Source organism: Oncorhynchus clarkii, chromosome 27 (genome assembly GCF_045791955.1).
Source record: "Oncorhynchus clarkii lewisi isolate Uvic-CL-2024 chromosome 27, UVic_Ocla_1.0, whole genome shotgun sequence".
Taxonomy (NCBI): domain Eukaryota; kingdom Metazoa; phylum Chordata; class Actinopteri; order Salmoniformes; family Salmonidae; genus Oncorhynchus; species Oncorhynchus clarkii.
In genome coordinates, this window is record NC_092173.1 from 22,462,182 (window position 1) to 22,483,244 (window position 21,063).

The following is a 21,063-nucleotide window of genomic DNA, read 5'->3' on the forward strand; positions in this document are numbered from 1 at the left end:
TTTGGACACGCCTACTCATTGCAGGGTTATTTTTACTATTTTCTCCATTGTAGAATAATAGTGAAGACATCAAAACAATGTATGTATTAACCAAAAAAGTGTCAAACAAATCTAAATATATTTTATATTTGAGATTCTTCAAAGTAGCCACCTTTTGCCTTGATGACGGCAGGTAGCCTAGTGGTTGGGGCGGCAGGTAGCCTAGTGGTTATGAGCATTTGGCCAGTAACTGAAAGGTTGCTAGATCGAATCCCTGAGCAAATCTGTCGTTCTGCCCCTGAACAAGGCAGTTAATCTTCTGTTCCTAGGCCATCATTGTAAATAAAAAAATGTTTTTAAATGACTTGCCTAGTTAAATAAAAAAGTTAAAATGACAGCTTTGCACACTCTTGGCATTCTCTCAACCCACTTGGAGTTTTCCAAAAGGCACCTAAAGGACTCTCAGACCATGAGAAACAAGATTCTCTGGTCTGATGAAACCAAGATTGAACTATTTGGCCAAGTGTCATGTCTGGAGGAAACCTGGCACCATCCCTAAGGGGAAGCATGGTGGTGGCAGTATCATGCTGTGGGGATGTTTTTCAGTGGCAGGGACTGGGAGACTAGTCAGGATCGAGGGAAAGATGAACGGAGCAAAGTACAGAGAGATCCTTGATGAAAACCTGCTCCAGAGCGCTCAGGACCTCAGACTGCAGTGAATACTCACAAGAAGGTATTTCTGTTTTTTTTTTTTTTAAATAAATTTGCAAACATTTCTAAAAACCTGTTTACGCTTTGTCATTGTGTGGGATTGTGTGTAGATTGTTGAGGATTTAAAAAAGAAATACATTTTAGAATAAGGCTGTAATGTAAAAAAATGTGGAATAATTCAAGTTGTCTGAATACTTTCCGAAGGCACTATATATACAGTGCCTTGCGAAAGTATTCGGCCCCCTTGAACTTTGCGATCTTTTGCCACATTTCAGGCTTCAAACATGAAGATATAAAACAGTTTTTTTTTGTGAAGAATCAACAACAAGTGGGACACAATCATGAAGTGGAACGACATTTATTGGATATTTCAAACTTTTTTAACAAATCAAAAACTGAAAAATTGGGCGTGCAAAATTATTCAGCCCCCTTAAGTTAATACTTTGTAGCGCCACCTTTTGCTGCGATTACAGCTGTAAGTCGCTTGGGGTATGTCTCTATCAGTTTTGCACATCGAGAGACTGAAATTTTTTCCCATTCCTCCTTGCAAAACAGCTCGAGCTCAGTGAGGTTGGATGGAGAGCATTTGTGAACAGCAGTTTTCAGTTCTTTCCACAGATTCTCGATTGGATTCAGGTCTGGACTCCATTGTAGATTTTGCTTTATGTTTTGGATCATTGTCTTGTTGGAAGACAAATCTCCGTCCCAGTCTCAGGTCTTTTGCAGACTCCATCAGGTTTTCTTCCAGAATGGTCCTGTATTTGGCTCCATCCATCTTCCCATCAATTTTAACCATCTTCCCTGTCCCTGCTGAAGAAAAGCAGGCCCAAACCATGATGCTGCCACCACCATGTTTGACAGTGGGGATGGTGTGTTCAGCTGTGTTGCTTTTACGCCAAACATAACGTTTTGCATTGTTGCCAAAAAGTTCAATTTTGGTTTCATCTGACCAGAGCACCTTCTTCCACATGTTTGGTGTGTCTCCCAGGTGGCTTGTGGCAAACTTTAAACAACACTTTTTATGGATATCTTTAAGAAATGGCTTTCTTCTTGCAACTCTTCCATAAAGGCCAGATTTGTGCAATATACGACTGATTGTTGTCCTATGGACAGAGTCTCCCACCTCATCTGTAGATCTCTGCAGTTCATCCAGAGTGATCATGGGCCTCTTGGCTGCATCTCTGATCAGTCTTCTCCTTGTTTGAGCTGAAAGTTTAGAGGGACGGCCAGGTCTTGGTAGATTTGCAGTGGTCTGATACTCCTTCCATTTCAATATTATCGCTTGCACAGTGCTCCTTGGGATGTTTAAAGCTTGGGAAATCTTTTTGTATCCAAATCCGGCTTTAAACTTCTTCACAACAGTATCTCGGACCTGCCTGGTGTGTTCCTTGTTCTTCATGATGCTCTCTGCGCTTTTAACGGACCTCTGAGACTATCACAGTGCAGGTGCATTTATACGGAGACTTGATTACACACAGGTGGATTGTATTTATCATCATTAGTCATTTAGGTCAACATTGGATCATTCAGAGATCCTCACTGAACTTCTGGAGAGAGTTTGCTGCACTGAAAGTAAAGGGGCTGAATAATTTTGCACGCCCAATTTTTAAGTTTTTGATTTGTTAAAAAAAGTTTGAAATATCCAATAAATGTCGTTCCACTTCATGATTGTGTCCCACTTGTTGTTGATTCTTCACAAAAAAATACAGTTTTATATCTTTATGTTTGAAGCCTGAAATGTGGCAAAAGGTTGCAAAGTTCAAGGGGGCCGAATACTTTCGCAAGGCACTGTATATACAGTGGGGCAAAAAAGGTATTTAGTCAGCCACCAATTGTGCAAGTTCTCCCACTTAAAAATATGAGAGAGGCCTGTAATTTTCATCATAGGTACACTTCAACTATGACAGACAAAATGAGAAAAACAATTCCAGAAAATCACATTGTAGGATTTTTAATTAATTTATTTGCAAATTATGGTGGAAAATAAGTATTTGGTCACCTACAAACAAGCAAGATTTCTGGCTCTCACAGACCTGTAACTTCTTCTTTAAGAGGATCCTCTGTCCTCCACTCGTTACCTGTATTAACGGCACCTGTTTGAACTTGTTATCAGTATAAAAGACACCTGTCCACAACCTCAAACAGTCACACTCCAAACTCCAATATGGCCAAGACCAAAGAGCTGTCAAAGGACACCAGAAACAAAATTGTAGACCTGCACCAGGCAGGGAAGATTAAATCTGCAATAGGTAAGCAGCTTGGTTTGAAGAAATCAACTGTGGGGGCAATTATTAGGAAATGGAAGACATACAAGACCACTGATAATCTCCCTCGATCTGGGGCTCCACGCAAGATCTCACCCCGTGGGGTCAAAATGATCACAAGAACGGTGAGCAAATATCCCAGAACCACACGGGGGGACCTAGTGAATGACCTGCAGAGAGCTGGGACCAAAGTAACAAAGCCTACCATCAGTAACACACTACGCCGCCAGGGACTCAAATCCTGCAGTGCCAGACGTGTCCCCCTGCTTAAGCCAGTACATGTCCAGGCCCGTCTGAAGTTTGCTAGAGAGCATTTGGATGATCCAGAAGAAGATTGGGAGAATGTCATATGGTCAGATGAAACCAAAATATAACTTTTTGGTAAAAACTCAACTCGTCGTGTTTGGAGGACAAAGAATGCTGAGTTGCATCCAAAGAACACCATACCTACTGTGAAGCATGGGGGTGGAAACATCATGCTTTGGGGCTGTTGTTCTGCAAAGGGACCAGTGGCTGGGTCTTTCAGCATGACAATGATCCCAACCACACTTCCCGGGCAATGAAGGACTGGCTTCATAACAAGCATTTCAAGGTCCTGGACTGGCCTAGCCAGTCTCCAGATCTCAACCCCATAGAAAATCTTTGGAGGGAGTTGAAAGTCCGTGTTGCCCAGCAACAGCCCCAAAACATCACTGCTCTAGAGGAGATCTGCATGGAGGAATGGGCCAAAATACCAGCAACATTGTGTGAAAACCTTGTTAAGACTTACAGAAAACGTTTGACCTCTGTCATTGCCCATTGCCAAGGGTATATAACAAACTATTGAGATAAACTTTTGTTATTGACCAAATACTTATTTTCCACCATAATTTGCAAATAAATTAATAAAAAATCCTACAATGTGATTTTCAGGATTTTTCTTCTCATTTTGTCTGTCATAGTTGAAGTGTACCTATGATGAAAATGACAGGCCTCTCTCATCTTTTTAAGTGGGAGAACTTGCACAATTGGTGGCTGACAAAATACTTTTTTGCCCCACTGTATATAAATGTATTAGATATGTAGTAGTAGAGTAGTGGCCTGAGGGCACACACTTAATGTGTTGTGAAATCTGTAGTGAAATGTAATACAACGTTTTTAATTGTATATAACTGCTTTAATTTGGCTGGACCCCAGGAAGATTAGCTATATATAACACAGGAAAATCACATTTTTGACTGCTCTGGGCCATTAGAACATTTCTAGCCTGTCTATCAATGGGTAATAGGGTTGACGTATTTGTATTTATTATGGATCTCCATTAGCTGCTTCCAAGGCAGCAGCTACTCTTCCTGGGGTCCAGCCAAATTAAGGCAGTTATATACAATTAAAAACGTTATATTACATTTCACTACAGATTTCACAACACATTAAGTGTGTGCCCTCAGGCCACTACTCTACTACTACATATCTACAACATAAAATCCATGTGTACGTGTGTATATTATCATGTGTGTGTACGCATGTGTGAGTGCCTGTGTGTATGACTCTTCACAGTTCCCGCTGTTCCATAAGGTGTATGTTTATCTGTTTTTTAAATTTAACTTTACTGTTTGCAGTTACTTGATGTGGAATAGAGTTCCATGTAGTCATGGCTCTATGTAGCACTGTGCACCTCCCATAGACTCTTCTGGACTTGGGGACTGTGAAGAAACCTCTGGTGGCTTGTCTTGTGGGGTATGGATGGGTGTCTGAGTTGTGTGCTAGTAGTTTAAACAGACAGGTCGGTGCATTCAGCATATCAATCTCTCCTCTACTTTGAGCCAGGAAAGATTGACATGCATATTATTAATTAATGTTAGCTCTCCGTGTACATTTAAGGGCCAGCTGTGCTGCCCTGTTATGGACCAATTATCATGTTCCTAAGTCCCTATTTGTGGCACCTGGCCACACGACTGGACAGTATTCCAGGTGTGTCAAAGCTAGGGCCTGTAAGACCTGCCTTGTTGATAGTGCTGTTAAGAAAGCAGACATACCTCTCCCCATCTTACCTACTGTTGCATCAATATGTTTTCACATTGACAGTTTACAATCCAGGGTTACTTCAAGCAGTTTAGTCTCCTCAACTTGCTCAATTTCCACATTATTCATTACAATATTTATTTGAGGTTTAGCATTTAATACAATGCTTTTAGTTTTATAAACATTTAGGACTAACTTATTTATTGGAAGTTATGCTCGACCTGCTCAGATTTCCACCACAAAACACAAACAAATTAACCAGCTCACCTGCTTTTACACTATGTATTGATATTGAAGTAAACTTGGAGTCACGCGATGACATGTTGTGTGGTCCTCCCACTACGACTAATCGGGAAAGCCTACAGCAGTTGTTTGTGCTTGGATGAAATTGAACAGGTGAACTAGAGTACACGAGATGAGAGCAGAGAACACGTTCTTGCTTTGTCTCCTCTCCTGCCATCTGCTTGTATCAAATGTATATGTCCCTGCTCCCATGGGAGGTGTGAAGTATAGCTTACTGGCACAGGGGAGCTACAGCTCACAGTACAGTAGCCTAGGCTTTGTTGTACTGTGGGAGAGATACGTTCCTTGATAAAGGACAGCCCAGCAGAAACCCTGACATAACCCTGTGAGTCAGATGGGGGAGCGAGACACACACACACACACACACAGAGAGAGAGAGAGACTCACTCTGTGAAAGAAGGTTGGGATTTAGCTAAAGAGGTTGCCTCACTTAACAATTGCTGCCAATTGGCCTTTGTGTCTGGACTGGAACAGGTTGTTAGAGAAAGAAGAAATTGTGCTAAGCATATCTGCAGGGAAGAGTTCCATTATCAGAAAAATAATGAAAGATACATGATGGTGGCAGTCCTATATATGTGTTGTTGTTTATGGTTCTTATGTAATGGTAAAAGCAACACTAGGCCTACAGTAAACAACACCAATGGTGTGCCTTGGAGAAAAATAGATGATTAGACAGCAAAGGTGAGATCAAAACTGCCATTTATCGTTGGATACCACTAGAGTAATTTAGCATACGTTTTTATTGGGCTGTACTAATACAGGATATTGTAGTGCTGTCTCTGGGGGATCCAGGAAACTCCCTTTATGTTGGGGTGCCTCACAAAATACCCTGTCTCTCTCTTCAATAGGTGTGTCTTTTATTCCTGAACAGGGAGAAAATTGAAAGATTTTCTAAATCCAATTTAGATGCCTGGCTGAGGCGCCTAACCGCCAAACCTGATACATTATGAAAGCCATGCTGTATCAAATAATGACACGTTTATCACCATACAAAAACAATGGCAACAGAATATCTGACGACATCACTTTCCCTGCTGATCCCAGGGATCAAGAGCGTTATTATAGTAATCATTGTAGAGTGTCGAATGTACTTAATATATACTTGAATTGAATGTGCTTATTACATTATGTCTGAGACGATTCATTATGTAGTCCTTACATAACACCATTAATGGCTATTCACTCCTTTATAATAACACCTTCCATCCCACCTACCTTCACGTCTCCCTATCCCATGGACAGTATGTGCTTGGTGTGGACTTGATTGTAACTCAATTGAAACAGTTAGAAAATTACTTGAATTATGTCATCAAGTTGTTCCTCGAGCACTGAGCTCATCCTGTGGCAGTCTATCTCAGATGCACAACGCTGTTGAAGTACATTGGCTATAATCAACACAAAATCATACAATTACTGTCAGAGGATATTTAATAAAATTGTCTTACTTTAAAGTGCATCTGTGTCCTTCATTTCACCCCATGTTGATAAATCACCTTTAGTCTTGCATTCTAAAGCAACATTGTAGGTATGTCTACTGACAGAGATCATTGGTAAAATATGAAACATTTATAAAAAATACTTGATAATTGAAGTATATAGCAATGTTGAAAATACAACAACATGCAGTACTGAGATGTTTCTGAACATCCATATCTCATGTTACTATATCTTTTGTATGGGATATTCACTCTCACGCCCCTCTGCTCCTCAGGAGGCCAGTATAAATATAGGGAGCTGGAGACACAGATAAAGACAAAGTAAGATGAACACCTACAGGTGAGTCTTTGACAACATCTTTTTTTAGCCATTTCACTGGAATGTCATCAACTAGAATACATATTTGCTTATTTTCTTAATAATAGATGCATACAAATGTGTGCTTTAATTAGTGCACAAATGTAAGAAGTGTGCTTGTCTTTAATCTATGCAAGATTATTCCATATAATCTATCATTTCCTGTTTATTTGTGATTTTGTATTTGGTTAGCCTTTTTAAAAGGGGATTGTGAGTTTATGGACAAAGTCATATCGATGTGTGATGTTTTTTCAGATAATGGCCTCAGAAGAGGTTGGTGAATGCCTTGGTCCTCATTGTGGAGTGTCTTGTACTTGCAGACTGAGAACAATGTGGCTGCCCCTGCTTGTGTGCCAGCTTTGCCTGATTCTGCGGAGTGAGGCCCAGACACCCAGCACTTTTTGCAACATGCACTCAACATTCAGACCACCAGGTTAGTGAATACACTGCTCAGCTGGTACAAGTACTTCCATCCCCTCTTATTTCAACAGAGGTTAGGGTGATGATAAAACAACATTTTCACACACATCAACGTCACCAAAATGTCAGGTAATTACTATTATAGTATTACAGTATTACTGTTGTACCACATTGTGCGCTATTCCATTGTCTTATCTAATGGTTCATATCTCTGGTCTTTCCCAGTGAACTCGGACATCACAGTGACCTGTGGTACTGAGGTTATGGAGTTGAGTATCTTGTTATGCCCAGTCTACTTTGGTGGATACAACGAAACCCTGATGGCCCTCAACGCACAGTTCATCCTCCCCGGGTGCCATGGAATACCTGACTGGAACATTGACCCTCCAATCCTGAAATTCAATCTGTCAATAACTGCTGATGCTGTGGCTGTCTGCTCCAACACATTCAGGGTAAATCAATTACAGGAATGTATTTACCTGCTTGGTTAATTATGGTGAGAGAAAATGTGTATTTGATTCTTCGAGTTGCCACCTATTGTTCTAAGCTGGGTGTTTTGAATCTCTTTGTCTTGACTCTAGATAACCAATGAAGTTGGTACTGGGTTATTTTCTGACTTCTCAAATGTCCAGTTTGTTAATATATCTGGCACCATCAACTCGCTGGACCCCAGTGCATCTATTGTCACCTACCGCCGGCAGATCATCTACATGTTCTCCTGTCGCTACCCTCTGCAGTATCTGGTCAACAACAGTAAAGTCACAGTGTGAGTACTTAAATTCATCACCTACTCTACTGTAACTCCCAGTATAATTCTGCATAATTTTGTCTAATGACTCAAACAGCCTGTTCATTATTGAGTGTAAACCATGTACAGTATGTGTCACTGTAACATTCCCTCCCCTTGATTGTCCACAGATCGGGTGTGAGTCTTGCAGTGAGGGACAATGAAGGCAGCTTTGTCAGTACACTGAGCATGTGGCTCTACAGTGTAAGTGTCTACCTTCAGCACATTACTGCCAGAAGTACACAGTGCACTTCTATAGGATATGAAGCAATTGTGTTGTGCTTATAATAGACTGGTGTTTTGCTGTGAAACAGGACACTGACTACACTCAGCAACTCATTGTCCCAGAGAATGGAATAAATCTGAAGACCAGAATCTTTGTGGGGGTGAAAGCCACCAGTCTAACAGAGAGGTAGGACTACAGATGTTGAGCCTTTTGTAAAGTACCGTACTGCAAAACATACCATTTCTCACAAATAAAAAACAAATATATTTAAGAAAAAAAGTGCTGTAGCTATACTGCATTCTAGAATCTGTCCCTCTGTTCCTCTCTAAAGGTTCCACGTTCTGCTTGACCGATGCTATGCAACAACAAGTCCCGTTCCCAACAACAGCACCTACTATGACCTCTTTGTTGGGTGAGTCAGTATTATTCACCCAGTTTAAGTTCTATAGATTTATAATAACTCTAACTGAAACCCAAGCATTTTTGGTTTCTGGTCACGCCTAATTTGTGTATGTGTATGACTCATATCTCTTATCTCATCAAAGGTGTACACGTGATAGAAAAACCAGGGTCGAGTTGAACGGAGCGTCTCAGAATGCACACTTCTCCTTTGAGGCCTTCCGTTTCATTGAACACAAGAACATGACCATCTCCACTTTCTACCTGCACTGTGTCACCCGACTCTGTGAGGTGTCCTCCTGCTCGTCCTTACTGCCCGTAAGTATCAACAATTAGAAAATAACACACGTCACTGCCTTCACTCAGAGAAACAAAACGAAACATTTTACAATTGTACACAGTGGCGGTCACAATCACATTCATAATATTGCCCTTGCTCTCTCTCTCTCTCGACATCCGGTTTGTCTACAACAACGTTCAAAGATTCCAGCTTAACACCTGTTGCCTAGGGTCTGGGTTTCCCAGACTATATTGCCCTCTGTTCTGAAGAACCCTAATTTATGAGACAACCCTATGATATTCTAAGCGTATCCAACTGAATAGATACATGTTTTACTTCCTGTCTTAACTCTGCCTGTTTGATCCCAGAACTGTTCAGGTTCCTCCAGGAAAAAGAGAGAAGCCCAGGGAGGGTTGGCCAACGACCAGGCCACAGTCTCCTCCGGGCTCATCAAGACCAAAGTGGACGACGGTGCGGCCATACTGTACCAGTGGTGTGATATGATAGCAGACATTAATGATATATCAGACATGAATTAATGACACTTGATGAGAGTGAAATTGATTAGTCATTTTATTGCTTATACAGAATGAGTAATTAAATGTATTGTAATGTAAGTCACTTCATTCTTGAACATCTTACTCTGTTTCCATCTCCTACAGGTCTTCCAACAGCTTCATAATGTAAGAAATTCTTCCAAGCTGCCCTTGATAATCACAGTCATCAAAGCCTATGCCTTTCAATAAAATAAAATAAATGCTCCCATTGGATACAGTATGTTGATATATCCCTACTTTCTGCCCCTCCAACAGTCTCATTCCAGTCCCAGAGAAGCCCAATGGGCCGTGTGGCTGTCAGTACTGCGGTGCTGGTTGTCATTTGTCTCTCCATGGCCCTGTTCATTGGTCTTTTCCTGAGGAGTAGAATGTTATCCATCCTCCAATGAGATTTGGTCTAGGACCAGGGAAACACTCAGTGGGGTACTTTACATCCCCAGAGCACGTAGACAGCTGTTATGAAGACACAATACAGTGGCAGGTAAAATGAGCAAAGGATGGTTAGTTCTCAATTCATGAGTAAAGAAGGGTTAGTTCTCAATTTATGAGTAAAGGATGGTTAATTTTCAATTAATAAGTAAAGGATGGTTAGTTCTCAGTTCATGAGTAAAGGATGGTTAGTTCTCAGTTCATAAGCAAAGAATGGTTAGTTCTCAGTTCGTAAGTAAAGGATGGTTAGTTCTCAGTTCATAAGTAAAGGATAGTTAGTTCTTAGTTCATAAGTAAATTATGGTTAGTTCTCAGTTCATAAGCAAAGAATGGTTAGTTCTCAGTTAATAAGTATAGGATGGTTAGTTCTCAGTTCATGAGTAAAGGATGGTTAGTTCTTAGTTCATAAGCAAAGAATGGTTAGTTCTCAGTTCATAAGCAAATAATGGTTAGTTCTCAGTTCATAAGCAAAGAATGGTTAGTTCTCAGTTAATAAGTATAGGATGGTTAGTTCTCAGTTCATGAGTAAAGGATGGTTAGTTCTTAGTTCATAAGCAAAGAATGGTTAGTTCTCAGTTCATAAGCAAATAATGGTTAGTTCTCAGTTCATGAGTAAAGGATGGTTAGTTCTCAGTTCATAAGCAAAGAATGGTTAGTTCTCAGTTCATAAGCAAAGAATGGTTAGTTCTCAGTTCATAAGCAAAGAATGGTTAGTTCTCAGTTAATAAGTATAGGATGGTTAGTTCTCAGTTCATGAGTAAAGGATGGTTAGTTCTCAGTTCATAAGTAAAGGATGGTTAGTTCTCAGCTCATAAGTAAAGGATGGTTAGTTCTCAGTTCATGAGTAAAGGATGGTTAGTTCTCAGTTCATAAGTAAAGGATGGTTAGTCTCAGTTCATGGATTACAACGTTATACACGTTAGTGAGAAAGTATTAAGCAACATTTCATGCATAATGTTACAGAAACATAGCATTTTATAATTGTAAGAAAGTGACAGCAGGGTACTAGAGGTAATCATCTTCTACACACCTAAATGTATAGTTCATAAATACGACATGTACAGATTTTTTGTATGAATCTTTTGTATGATAGCTGACTAATAGTCAGAGTAAATTCTGTGTGATAGCTATGTTGTATGCATTTGCTTGACAGATGTGTATTAAAGTACACAACAAAAATTATAAACGCAACATGTAAAGTGTTGGTCCCATATATATGAACTGTAACTCAGTCAAATCTTTAAAATTGTGGCATGTTGCGTTTATAATTTGTGCAGTAAGAGAAAAGAGCAAAATGTTGACAAGCTTTGTCAGGACCTACACAGGTCATTATTTCAACTATTTGTCTTATTTAAGCAATTTCACCTGGCACCTATCTTTTGGTTTCAGTATATTCAGTAGCCACTAACAGTTTCATACAGTACTTATATTTACCCCTGAATCATGGGATGCATCGCAAATGGCACCCTATTCTGTTTTTAGTACACTACTTTTGACCTGGGCCCTGATAATGCACTATATAGGGAATAGGATGCCATTTGGTACGCTGTTGATCTTTCTCTCCACTGCCCTGGCTCAGGTGCACCTGTTCCTTGTACACTCTGGGAGCCAGACATGAGGCTGAGGTCCTTTGAGACAGTGAAGACGGACCGTCAGCTGCACTGCAGTGACACGCTGGCCCAGCTCTGTACCTCCCTCTGCTTCTCCAGTGTCATGGAGTTCATGAGCAACCAGCCGTCTCACTGACCACTTCTGTCATCACCGGGGAATGAGATCATAATTAACATACATTTTATATATATATATATATATATATATATATATATATATATATATATATAGGTAATGAAACAAAAAATATAGCTTTTTTATGTCTACTAAAAAGATCCCATTCCAGAATGTTACCAACAGTCACAGGTTCCCAAACCCACCATTTCCTGACCATGTATGGTAAAATAATAGTGCCTGCTGTCGGTGTGTCTGTCCACCAGGTGGGGCTGGTTATCCAGAGTGCTCAGTGCTTTCTGCCCAAAGTGATCTGGCACATCAAGTACAAAGTCACATGTGAGGGCCATTATACAGGCAGCGATGTTTGAAGAGATGGGTACAGAGTAGACTGTTCATCAACGTCACACACAGACCACGTATCTACTAAAACTCTTCACTTCTTCTGGACACTAATCAAAACTCTGAATACTCATCATTGCACATGATTTAAATGTGGTTAATGTTAGGATGAACATTCATGTCATGGAAAATTGTCATATCAAATATAAATAATGGAGTGAGTAAACTTGTTGTGATTGAGAATTAAACACAGAAAATAAGTGTGTTTTGACTGATAATAATCATATTTGGGTTGTATGATTATCATTAATATAACATTTGATCAACTTGTTCAGCAGATTTTTACAAAAGCTTCTTCATTCCTATATATTTCAATATAAAATGTCAGATTATTCTAGATTACACATCACATGTACAGTATATAACATAAAACGCAACAACGTTATTTGAATTGTGGCAGGTTGAAGACTTTCTCTCAGTCGTCCTCATTTCAGCACAGTCTTTGCTGTGGTTAGCATTCTTAGTGGCAGTACATCCTCCACCCATTCATTTGGAGAGGTCATCATTCGTTCCCATAGAGCTACCTCGTCAGCATTCGAGTCCATCCAATTCACCAACGCCCCATAACTTCTGCCTGTAGGGAGAGATGGAGAGAACCTAGGCTTAGCCAATGAAGTCAATTGAATAAAATGAATGTACAGAACCTGTGTTTCTGTGGAGAAATCTAGAATATAAAATAAAATCATATAATAGAATAGAATAGTCCATTAGTACCTGTGCCAGGCCCCAGTCTTAGACCCCCTAGGAGGTTACTGGCCAGCTTGTCACGGTCCCACACAGTCAGCTCCACGCAGGCCTCCTTCAGGTCCTCCTGTCTGAAGCCATCGTACACCATGGTGTGGTTAAACACCGGCTCCACCGTCCTCCTCAGCACCCGAGTTTTCTGTCGACTCTTTCTGCTCGTGTCCGGGAGCACAAAGCTACAGAGGAGTCAGGCAGTCTCACAAGTCAGGCAATTGTTTCAGAAATATTACATATACCTACAACTATCACAAGCAAAGTAAATGTGAAAGGCTGGAAATTGAGGCTAATTGATATGTCTAATGATAGGCCTCCACATTTTCTGTTCTCCCCAGATGCTGTAGTTGTCCTTGATCATATTGAGCAATTCATACATTTCAAATGTTGATATTATTTATGGCATGTGTTGTACGTACCACTTGACATATGGGTTGATGGTGGCCCCTCTGATGAGGGGAAGGTTCTTGCAGTCTTTCATCCAAATATGAACCTCACCTTTGTTAGAGGGGGGATCCTTTCCTGGGCCTAGTGGTTATAATCAAGCATGATTCAGTGAACTTGTGTACACTGTATCTTTCTGTTGCACAAAATTGATATTTGACTGTATGGTAACTAGTTACCGAAAGCAACACATTTTCTTCATAAAATCTACCTTTTCTATTTAATAAATTGCTTATAGACACTGGTGATGGTTAAGACATGTGAGGCGTGCAGACTCTTACTGTGGGAGACTTGAGGCAGGAAGCGTATGGCCAGTTTCATCTCCCCTCTGTAATCTGAAGGCTGCAGACTGGAGGTGGGCTGAGGAGACCAGGCAGAGACCGCCAGCACAGAGAGTACAGTGAGAACACCCTAATTTACTAAATAGCACCACCACCTTACTGGACACACTCCAAACTACACTCACACTTCCACAACCCACTGTGTATAGCATGTCATGTCACACAATTCTATTTTATTTTATTTAACCTTTATTTAATTAGGCAAGTCAGTTAAGAACAAATTATTATTTACAATGACGGCCAACAATGCTAACATGCACAGCATGTCATGTCACACAATGCTAACAGGCACAGCCATTTAAATAAATAGCAAAAGCATAGAGATGGATTTCAGTCTTGGATTAATGTTTTGGCACAGTACTGAGACCATTACACAGACAAAGCAGGTGTGATGTTGTCTCACCCTGGATTTCAGAGCTAAGTAGTTCATCTGGGTGTGGTCAAAGTCCCATTTGGACAGGTCCACATCCACCTCACCCAGAAAACTGTTCCTGCCAAAGGTGTCGTGGTGCCAGACAGAGAGAATGAGGGTCTGAGTTCGGAGGTGCTCCATACGAAGCCGATACTGACAAAGGAACAGGAAATACTTTTTGTTAAAAGCACTTTATGTCAGACCTGATGTACATGTAATGATACATTTCTCTATTCAACTTAAATTCTATATAGTTTTTAGAAACTCTCGTACTCTGAGGAGCTCGTTGAAAATGGGGTTGAGAGTCTTCTTCTTCACGGACGTTTTCCTCTTCCCTATATTGGCTTTGTCAGGTACCAAGTAACTTTTAACATACCTACAACAAGAAACACAAGACTCATACACACAAAGCACCATGTATTTCAGCAGTGTCCAATCAATCATGGAGGAGTAAATAAGAAAGCAAGGCTATATAAACTCAGCAAAAAAATAAACGGCCTCTCACTGTCAACTGAGTTTATTTTCAGCAAACTTAACATGTGTAAATATTTGTATGAGCATAACAAGATTCAACAACTGAGACATAAACTGAACAAGTTCCACAGACATGTGACTAACAGAAATTGAATAATGTGTCCCTGAACAAAGGGGGGGTCAAAATAAAAAGTAACATTCAGTATTTGGTGTGGCCACCAGCTTAAGTACTGCAGTGCATCTCCTCCTAATGGACTGCACCAGATTTGCCAGTTCTTGCTATGAGATGTTACCCCACTCTTCCACCAAGGCACCTGCAAGTCCCCAGTCATTTCTGGGGGGAATGGCCCTAGCCATCACCCTCCGATCCAACAGGTCCCAGACGTGCTCAATGGGATTGAGATCCGGGCTCTTCGTTGGCCATGGCAGAACACATTCCTGTCTTGCAGGAAATCACCACAGAATCAGCAGTATGGCTGGTGGCACTGTCATGCTGGAGGGTAATGTCAGGATGAGCCTGCAGGAAGGGTACCACATGAGGGAGGAGGATGTCTTCCCCGTAACGCACAGCATTGAGATTGCCTGCAATGACAACAAGCTCAGTCTGATGATGCTGTGACCCTCCACCTCCAAATCGATCCCGCTCCAGAGTATAGGCCTCTGTGTAACGCTCATTCCTTCGACGATAAATGCAAATCCGACCATCACCCTCGGTGAGACAAAACCGTGACTCGTCAGTGAAGAGCACTTTTTTGCCAGTCCTGTCTGGTCCAGCAACGGTGGGTTTGTGCCCATAGGCGACGTTGTTGCCGGTGATGTCTGGTGAGGACCTACCTTACAACAGGCATACAACCCCTCCATCCAGCCTCTCTCAGCCTATTACGGACAGTCTGAGCACTGATGGAGGGATTGTGCGTTCCTGGTGTAACTCGGGCAGTTGTTGTTGCCATCCTGTACCTGTCCCACAGGTATGATGTTCAGATGTACCAATCCTGTGCAGGTGTTGTTTCAAGTGGTCTGCCACTGCGAAGATGATCAGCTGTCCGTCTTGTCTCCCTGTAGCTCTGTCTTAGGCGTCTCACATTACGGACATTGCAATTTATTGCCCTGGCCACATTTGCAGTCCTCATGCCTCCTTGCAGCATGCCCAAGGCACGTTCACGCAGATGGGCAGGGACCCTGGGCATCTTTCTTTTGGTATTTTTCAGAGTCAGTTGAAAGGCCTCTTTAGTGTCCTAAGTTTTCATAACTGTGACCTTAATTGCCTACCGTCTGTAAGCTGTTAGTGTCTTAACGACCGTTCCACAGGTGCATGTTCATTAATTGTTTATGGTTCATTGAACAAGCATGGGAAACTGTTTAAACCCTTTACAATGAAGATCTGTGAAATTATTTTGATTTTTACGAATTATCTTTGAAAGACAGGGTCCTGAAAACAGGGGAAGGGGCCTCGTATAATAGTTGGCACTGTACTCACGGGTCAGAGCGGCCCCTCTTAGGGTCGACGGCGGCCAGGTCTCGGCATTGAGCCACGAAGATGTGGAACTCCCTGAGCTTCTGAACGTAGTTGATGGAGAACTGGATGTTCCCCTGCACCTCCACACCTCCATAGTCCCCACTGTACATGGTCATCACACTGCCACTCAGCTAACACACACACACACACACACACACACACACACACACACACACACACACACACACACACACACACACACACACACACAGTTAAAACCTTCTAAACAGTTTACATAAAACCTTAGCCTTTCAGGCAGTTCTCATTAAAATCATGATGTGAAAAACTATAAAATGTGTGGTTAATGGGACAATTAAGAGATTTAATAAGACTGTTGATATTGTATAATCATGATAGTTGCCAATAGAAAATGCCAGCTAAGTTTGGTTAGGCAGAACATGTGCGTGCTTTGAATGTGAACAGTGGTTGCGTGTTAGCAGAGCATGCGTGAAGTGAACATACAGAGGACACAGATGCCATGCCAGAGGAGCTGCTGAGGTTAGTCATAGATCTGCCTGTCTTCTGCCTGCCTCCATGGTAACTGTCTTCAGAGGCGGAGTCAGTTTCTCTGCAATCACTCTAGAATACAGACACCATCGCTAGAATGCCCAGTGCACATACAGACATACAGTGTTCTTTGACCTAAAGAGCTTGCATGGAATAAAGATGTTGTGGCTTTACCTCGTTCTGCAGGAACGAGGGAACAGACTTGCTCATCTTCTTCAAATGTTCAGGGTCAGAGTAAAGGGATGAGGAGGGAGAGGGGATGGTGGATGCTGAGGGAGGACAGAACAGAGAGAAGGATGAGAGGCTAAAGGTTCCATAATACTCTCATAACCTTATTACAGATCACTTACTGTAGCTATTGAATTACCCAGCAATGCTAGCATTCTACAACACAGAATAAAAAGCCTGTATTCTATATTATATTTGGTATAAACTGTCTAACCCAATATCGACCCAAAGGCTAATTACATTTCCAAGAAAGGTATAAAACAATTCTTAACCATCACTGCTTTGCCTGAGGACATCAAGGGGAGCCAGTCTTCTTTCTTGTCCTGTTGGGAATTATGTAAAACATAGACAACATTACATTTTCATCCCAACATGCATTAATTCTGGTATATGGGCCAACCTGACAGCACCACTATAATGCTGGTATAGTGGTTGAGGAGACAAGGGACATTTCTCACGTGGTGGCATGGATGCTGTGATATCCTCAAGACTTTTGGCCAGATTTTGTGAGCGGGCCTGAGCTCTTTTCAATGCCTTCTGTATGGGGTCTTGATCCTCATCATTATTTTCACCTAAAACATCAGACATTAGAGAAATAGTTGCTCATACTGTACATGTCAACAAAGACCACACATAGACATGTTAAAAAAACATTACATGTGGCCTCTTTACACTGATAATTTACAAGGAGCATATAAAACATTAAGAGCACCTTCCTAATATTGAGTTGCAACCCCTCCTGCCCCCTCCCCCCTTTTACCATCCGAACAGCCTCAATTTGTTGGGGCATGGACTCTACAAAAGTGCCATTCACCCTCCGAATGGCACACAAACACAATTCATGTCAAAATTGTCCCACGGCTTAAACATCCTTCTTTATCCTGCCTCGTCACCTTCATCTACACTGATTGAAGTGGATTTAACAAGTGACATCTATAAGGGATCATAGATTTCAACTGGATTCACCTGGTCAGTCTATGTCATGGAAAGACCAAGTGTTCATAATGTTTTGTACACTCAGTGTATGTAGTCTGTTGTTTACAGATAGCCAAAGTGTCTCTAGAGTTAAGTTGGAAGAGAGAAATATGTTTGAAGTTGTAGAAAATATTTTTTTTACTGGCTATATTATATCATTACTCATAAAAGTAAACTCCGGAATGTATCCTGGAGAGGAATGCCTAACTCAAACAAAGCTAAACTTGGCTACTTAGTTGCTGGCTCTATCAGAGCACTATGTGGTGTCAATAAAGTTACAAAAGAGTATCGTCCAACCCACAAATGAAACACAGGCAGCTGATTCACTGCACACACTCTATTTACAATGAAACAGATAGGACACTGCATCCTGGATGCTGCCTGATCTAGAAAAACATCTATCAGAAGATTACTCCACAGGGAACCCAGATAAACAAATAACTATTATATGTTTTCATGATATATCACAGGTCACATAACACTTGTACTAAAACAACAGGGCGCTACCGTATTGATCATCAAAACTTACGGTTTGAACTGGTCCTGGAGTTGGACCAAGTTTCAGACGCGCTATTCGATGCTATTTCAGATGCACTTAATGATGACTCCCGTCCAGTGTCATTGCTGCCCTGGTTTGACCAGAGGGCCAGGGGCCGCTGGGTTATCTTGCTGCTCCTCCTACTGTAGCGCTCCTCTGAGTCCACTAGGGTGCTGGATCTGACAAGCCCACCACTCAGGTCAAGTTCAGCCCCAGGCGGGCCTGCTGCCGGGGCCAGAGCAGTGTGGACGCTGGTCTCTGAAAACTCCAGGTAATAGGGGTAGTCTTTGGGAACAAAGACCCGAGTGCGAGGGGTCAGAGATTCAGACTCGTCCAATGATTTTGAGGACCTCCTTGGACCAGGAGGAGCGTGCTTGTCACCACTCTGTCGTCTACCCTGTGTCCTCTTGGGCTGGACATGACTAATATCCAGTGTCTTTTTAGGGTACAACATAGAAGTTTGGGCCTGTTCCTCATTCATGTCTAATGTGTACATACTGGTGGCGCGCCGAAGGGAACTTGCACGTCCACTTCCACTTGAGTTTCCAAAACTGTCTTTTCTAGCTTTATGAGACCGAGATTCCTTTCCTGAGGTGCTTTGGGGCTTCGGGGCCTTTTTAACTTTGGTGAAGTCCCGTTCTGAGTCCCTTGTTACCTGGGGGACACCAGGGGCTCTTTGCTGCTCTGACTCTATGGTGATTTGAGGTGGGAAGTTGGGTTTAGTGTCAATCATAGCTCCTGATCCCACCTCAACTGATCTAGACTTTGACTGGTGCTCTTTAGTGTCAATCATAGCTCCTGAACCCAGTCCAATCGATTTAGACCTTGACTGGTGCTCTCTGTCTTTGTTCCCCCTGACTAAAGATGGCAGGGGAGATGGAGAAGATGGTGAAGAAGGTGAAGATGTTTTCTTGAGCTGGCTCTCATCCAAAGGTAGTGTAGCACTGACCTTTTGTGGCTGGCTGGGGGCAGATTCAGGGTCAACACATTGCTTTAACTCCAGTATTGAGTTCTGGGAATCCATTGGCTCCTTATTTTTGGGGCTTTTGAGTTCGTCAGAAGATATCGGCCCTCTGTTATTCGAAGTGGCCTCACCCCAGAAGTTGCAGAGATTCTTAAACTGTGAGCGTTTTGCTCCGAGGCTTGGGGACGACTTCTCCAGTCTCTGATCCATTGTGAAGACTGTGAAATTCTGTATTTTTCTGTCAGAGGAAAGGTTGGAATCCCCTTCATGGTCGCCGTCAGATTCATTGCAGATTGACCTCAGGTCAAACTCAGACTTGGTGTACCTTTTATTCAGCTTTTCTATGGCCGATGGAATTTGAGTCACGCTGGCGTCCCCTGCTTCTTTTGATTTACCCGTGTAAAATATAGGCCTGTTCTTCTCCTGCTCCCAGAAGGACTTGAGCTGCTTTATACGGTCTGCTTTGCTGTCCTGTTGAGGGGGAACCTGTTTCAGGGTGTGTGGGCTATTTCCTTGATCTTTAATGGTGTGGTCTTGTTTTTTAGTGGACACACTTGACTGTACATTGACATTGCTTTGCTGAGTTTTGGGGGAAAACTGTTCACTTTCTTTTCCAGCCTTGTGTCTAAACTTCTCAGAGTCTAGGCTGTTTGTAGGCTGGGAGAGTAGTTCAGGCAGTGGGCTGGGACTGGGCTTGGACCCGGCCCTGGATGGCATTTCAGGTTGGGGTTTTGGTATGGCAGGTGAGAGCTTCACAGGCTGGGGGTTGACTGTGGGCTGGATGAGCAATTCAGGCTGAGGACTGAGTGTTGATGGGGAGAATCTCTGAGGTCTCTGAGTCTGGACTGGGACAGCGTGTCAGGCTGAGGATGGAGTCTACTTAGATAGAGTATTTCTGCCTGTGAGCTTCTTCTGTCTACTGTCATTGGGGATCTTCTGAGATCTTCTTCTGTTAAAGTCAAATTGTCCTCCTTACTTTGAGCCCCATGAGTGTAGCTATCATCCCAGGTTGGCAGTGTACGTATCTCTATAGAGGGAGCAATAACAACACTGTTTTGGGGTCTGTATACCTCCTGTTTGTAAGGGCTAACACTCGGCTGAACACTTCTCATATCTCGACTAGCAGTGCTTTGTTGAGTATCTAGGTTTAACTGTTCATCTCCTTTTTCATCCCTGAGATTCTTCCTCAAAGACCCCTCCACACCGTTTGACTCTGGGACAGAAATAGTTCTATGAGACTTCTCTGCTAGTGCTCTCTCTTTCTCTTTCTCCATTGGTTTCTGTCTTTTGTCAATGATTGATCTACTGATGAGTATCTTGGGCCCAGTGTTGCCCTTCTCCCAGAAGGACTTCAGGTGGGTGATTTTGGGTGGTTGATTCTCATCTTGGACCTCTTTCTGTTTGACTTCTTGTGTTGCGACCTGTGGTCCAACAGCCTTGGCTGGAGGGCCACTGACCTTCTTCACATTCTCTTGCCTATCTATCACATCCTCTTTTCTATCTAACATCACTTGCTTGAACTCCTTCCAATATGCTGCTCTCAGCCCCTCAGACTTGAGCTGGTATGATCTTAATGTATTCAAAGGTGACTGGTCCGTAGGTTGATCCATAGAGGATTCCGACTGAGAGCCATCCTTTACCTCTGGTGT

At 42.1% G+C, this 21,063-nt stretch overlaps 2 protein-coding genes across 3 annotated transcripts; one reads left to right on the top strand and one right to left on the bottom strand.

Moving 5' to 3' along the window:
* The first annotated feature begins 6,967 nt into the window (after positions 1 to 6,967).
* Positions 6,968 to 9,893, top strand: LOC139386191 (zona pellucida-like domain-containing protein 1). The gene is made up of 10 exons (XM_071131663.1): positions 6,968 to 7,034; positions 7,373 to 7,485; positions 7,698 to 7,924; positions 8,054 to 8,238; positions 8,391 to 8,463; positions 8,574 to 8,671; positions 8,817 to 8,897; positions 9,031 to 9,202; positions 9,533 to 9,635; positions 9,827 to 9,893. The coding sequence occupies exons 1-10, from the start codon at positions 7,021 to 7,023 to the stop codon at positions 9,844 to 9,846; spliced, it is 1,086 nt and encodes a 361-aa protein (XP_070987764.1). The 5' UTR covers positions 6,968 to 7,020; the 3' UTR covers positions 9,847 to 9,893.
* Positions 9,894 to 12,468: 2,575 nt separating this feature from the next.
* LOC139385848 (synaptotagmin-like protein 2) lies at positions 12,469 to 19,378 on the bottom strand. Of its 2 annotated transcripts, XM_071131109.1 has the most exons (12): positions 18,442 to 19,378; positions 17,396 to 17,509; positions 17,210 to 17,260; positions 16,884 to 16,978; positions 16,665 to 16,781; positions 16,164 to 16,333; positions 14,486 to 14,588; positions 14,204 to 14,365; positions 13,741 to 13,819; positions 13,435 to 13,543; positions 12,992 to 13,197; positions 12,469 to 12,851 (listed from the first exon to the last, which is right to left on the bottom strand). In XM_071131109.1, exons 1-12 carry the CDS (start codon positions 19,241 to 19,243, stop codon positions 12,703 to 12,705), a joined length of 2,157 nt encoding a protein of 718 aa, XP_070987210.1. In that variant the 5' UTR covers positions 19,244 to 19,378; the 3' UTR covers positions 12,469 to 12,702. The 2 variants fall into 2 exon arrangements, with proteins under 2 accessions (XP_070987210.1, XP_070987211.1); XM_071131110.1 differs by lacking the exon at positions 16,665 to 16,781.
* Positions 19,379 to 21,063: the final 1,685 nt, after the last annotated feature.

Excerpts from the sequence above, each read along its gene's own strand:
- LOC139386191 (XM_071131663.1), top strand. Across the intron at positions 7,925-8,053 it reads TCTGCTCCAACACATTCAGG|ATAACCAATGAAGTTGGTAC; the intron begins GTAAATCAATTA and ends TCTTGACTCTAG. Across the intron at positions 8,672-8,816 it reads GCCACCAGTCTAACAGAGAG|GTTCCACGTTCTGCTTGACC; the intron begins GTAGGACTACAG and ends TCCTCTCTAAAG.
- LOC139385848 (XM_071131109.1), bottom strand. The coding sequence starts at position 19,243 with ATGATTGACACTAAAGAGCACCAGTCAAAGTCTAGATCAGTTGAGGTG. Across the intron at positions 16,334-16,664 it reads GCATGGCATCTGTGTCCTCT|CTGAGTGGCAGTGTGATGAC; the intron begins GTATGTTCACTT and ends TGTGTGTGTTAG. Across the intron at positions 13,544-13,740 it reads CCTGCCTCAAGTCTCCCACA|GCCCAGGAAAGGATCCCCCC; the intron begins GTAAGAGTCTGC and ends TATAACCACTAG.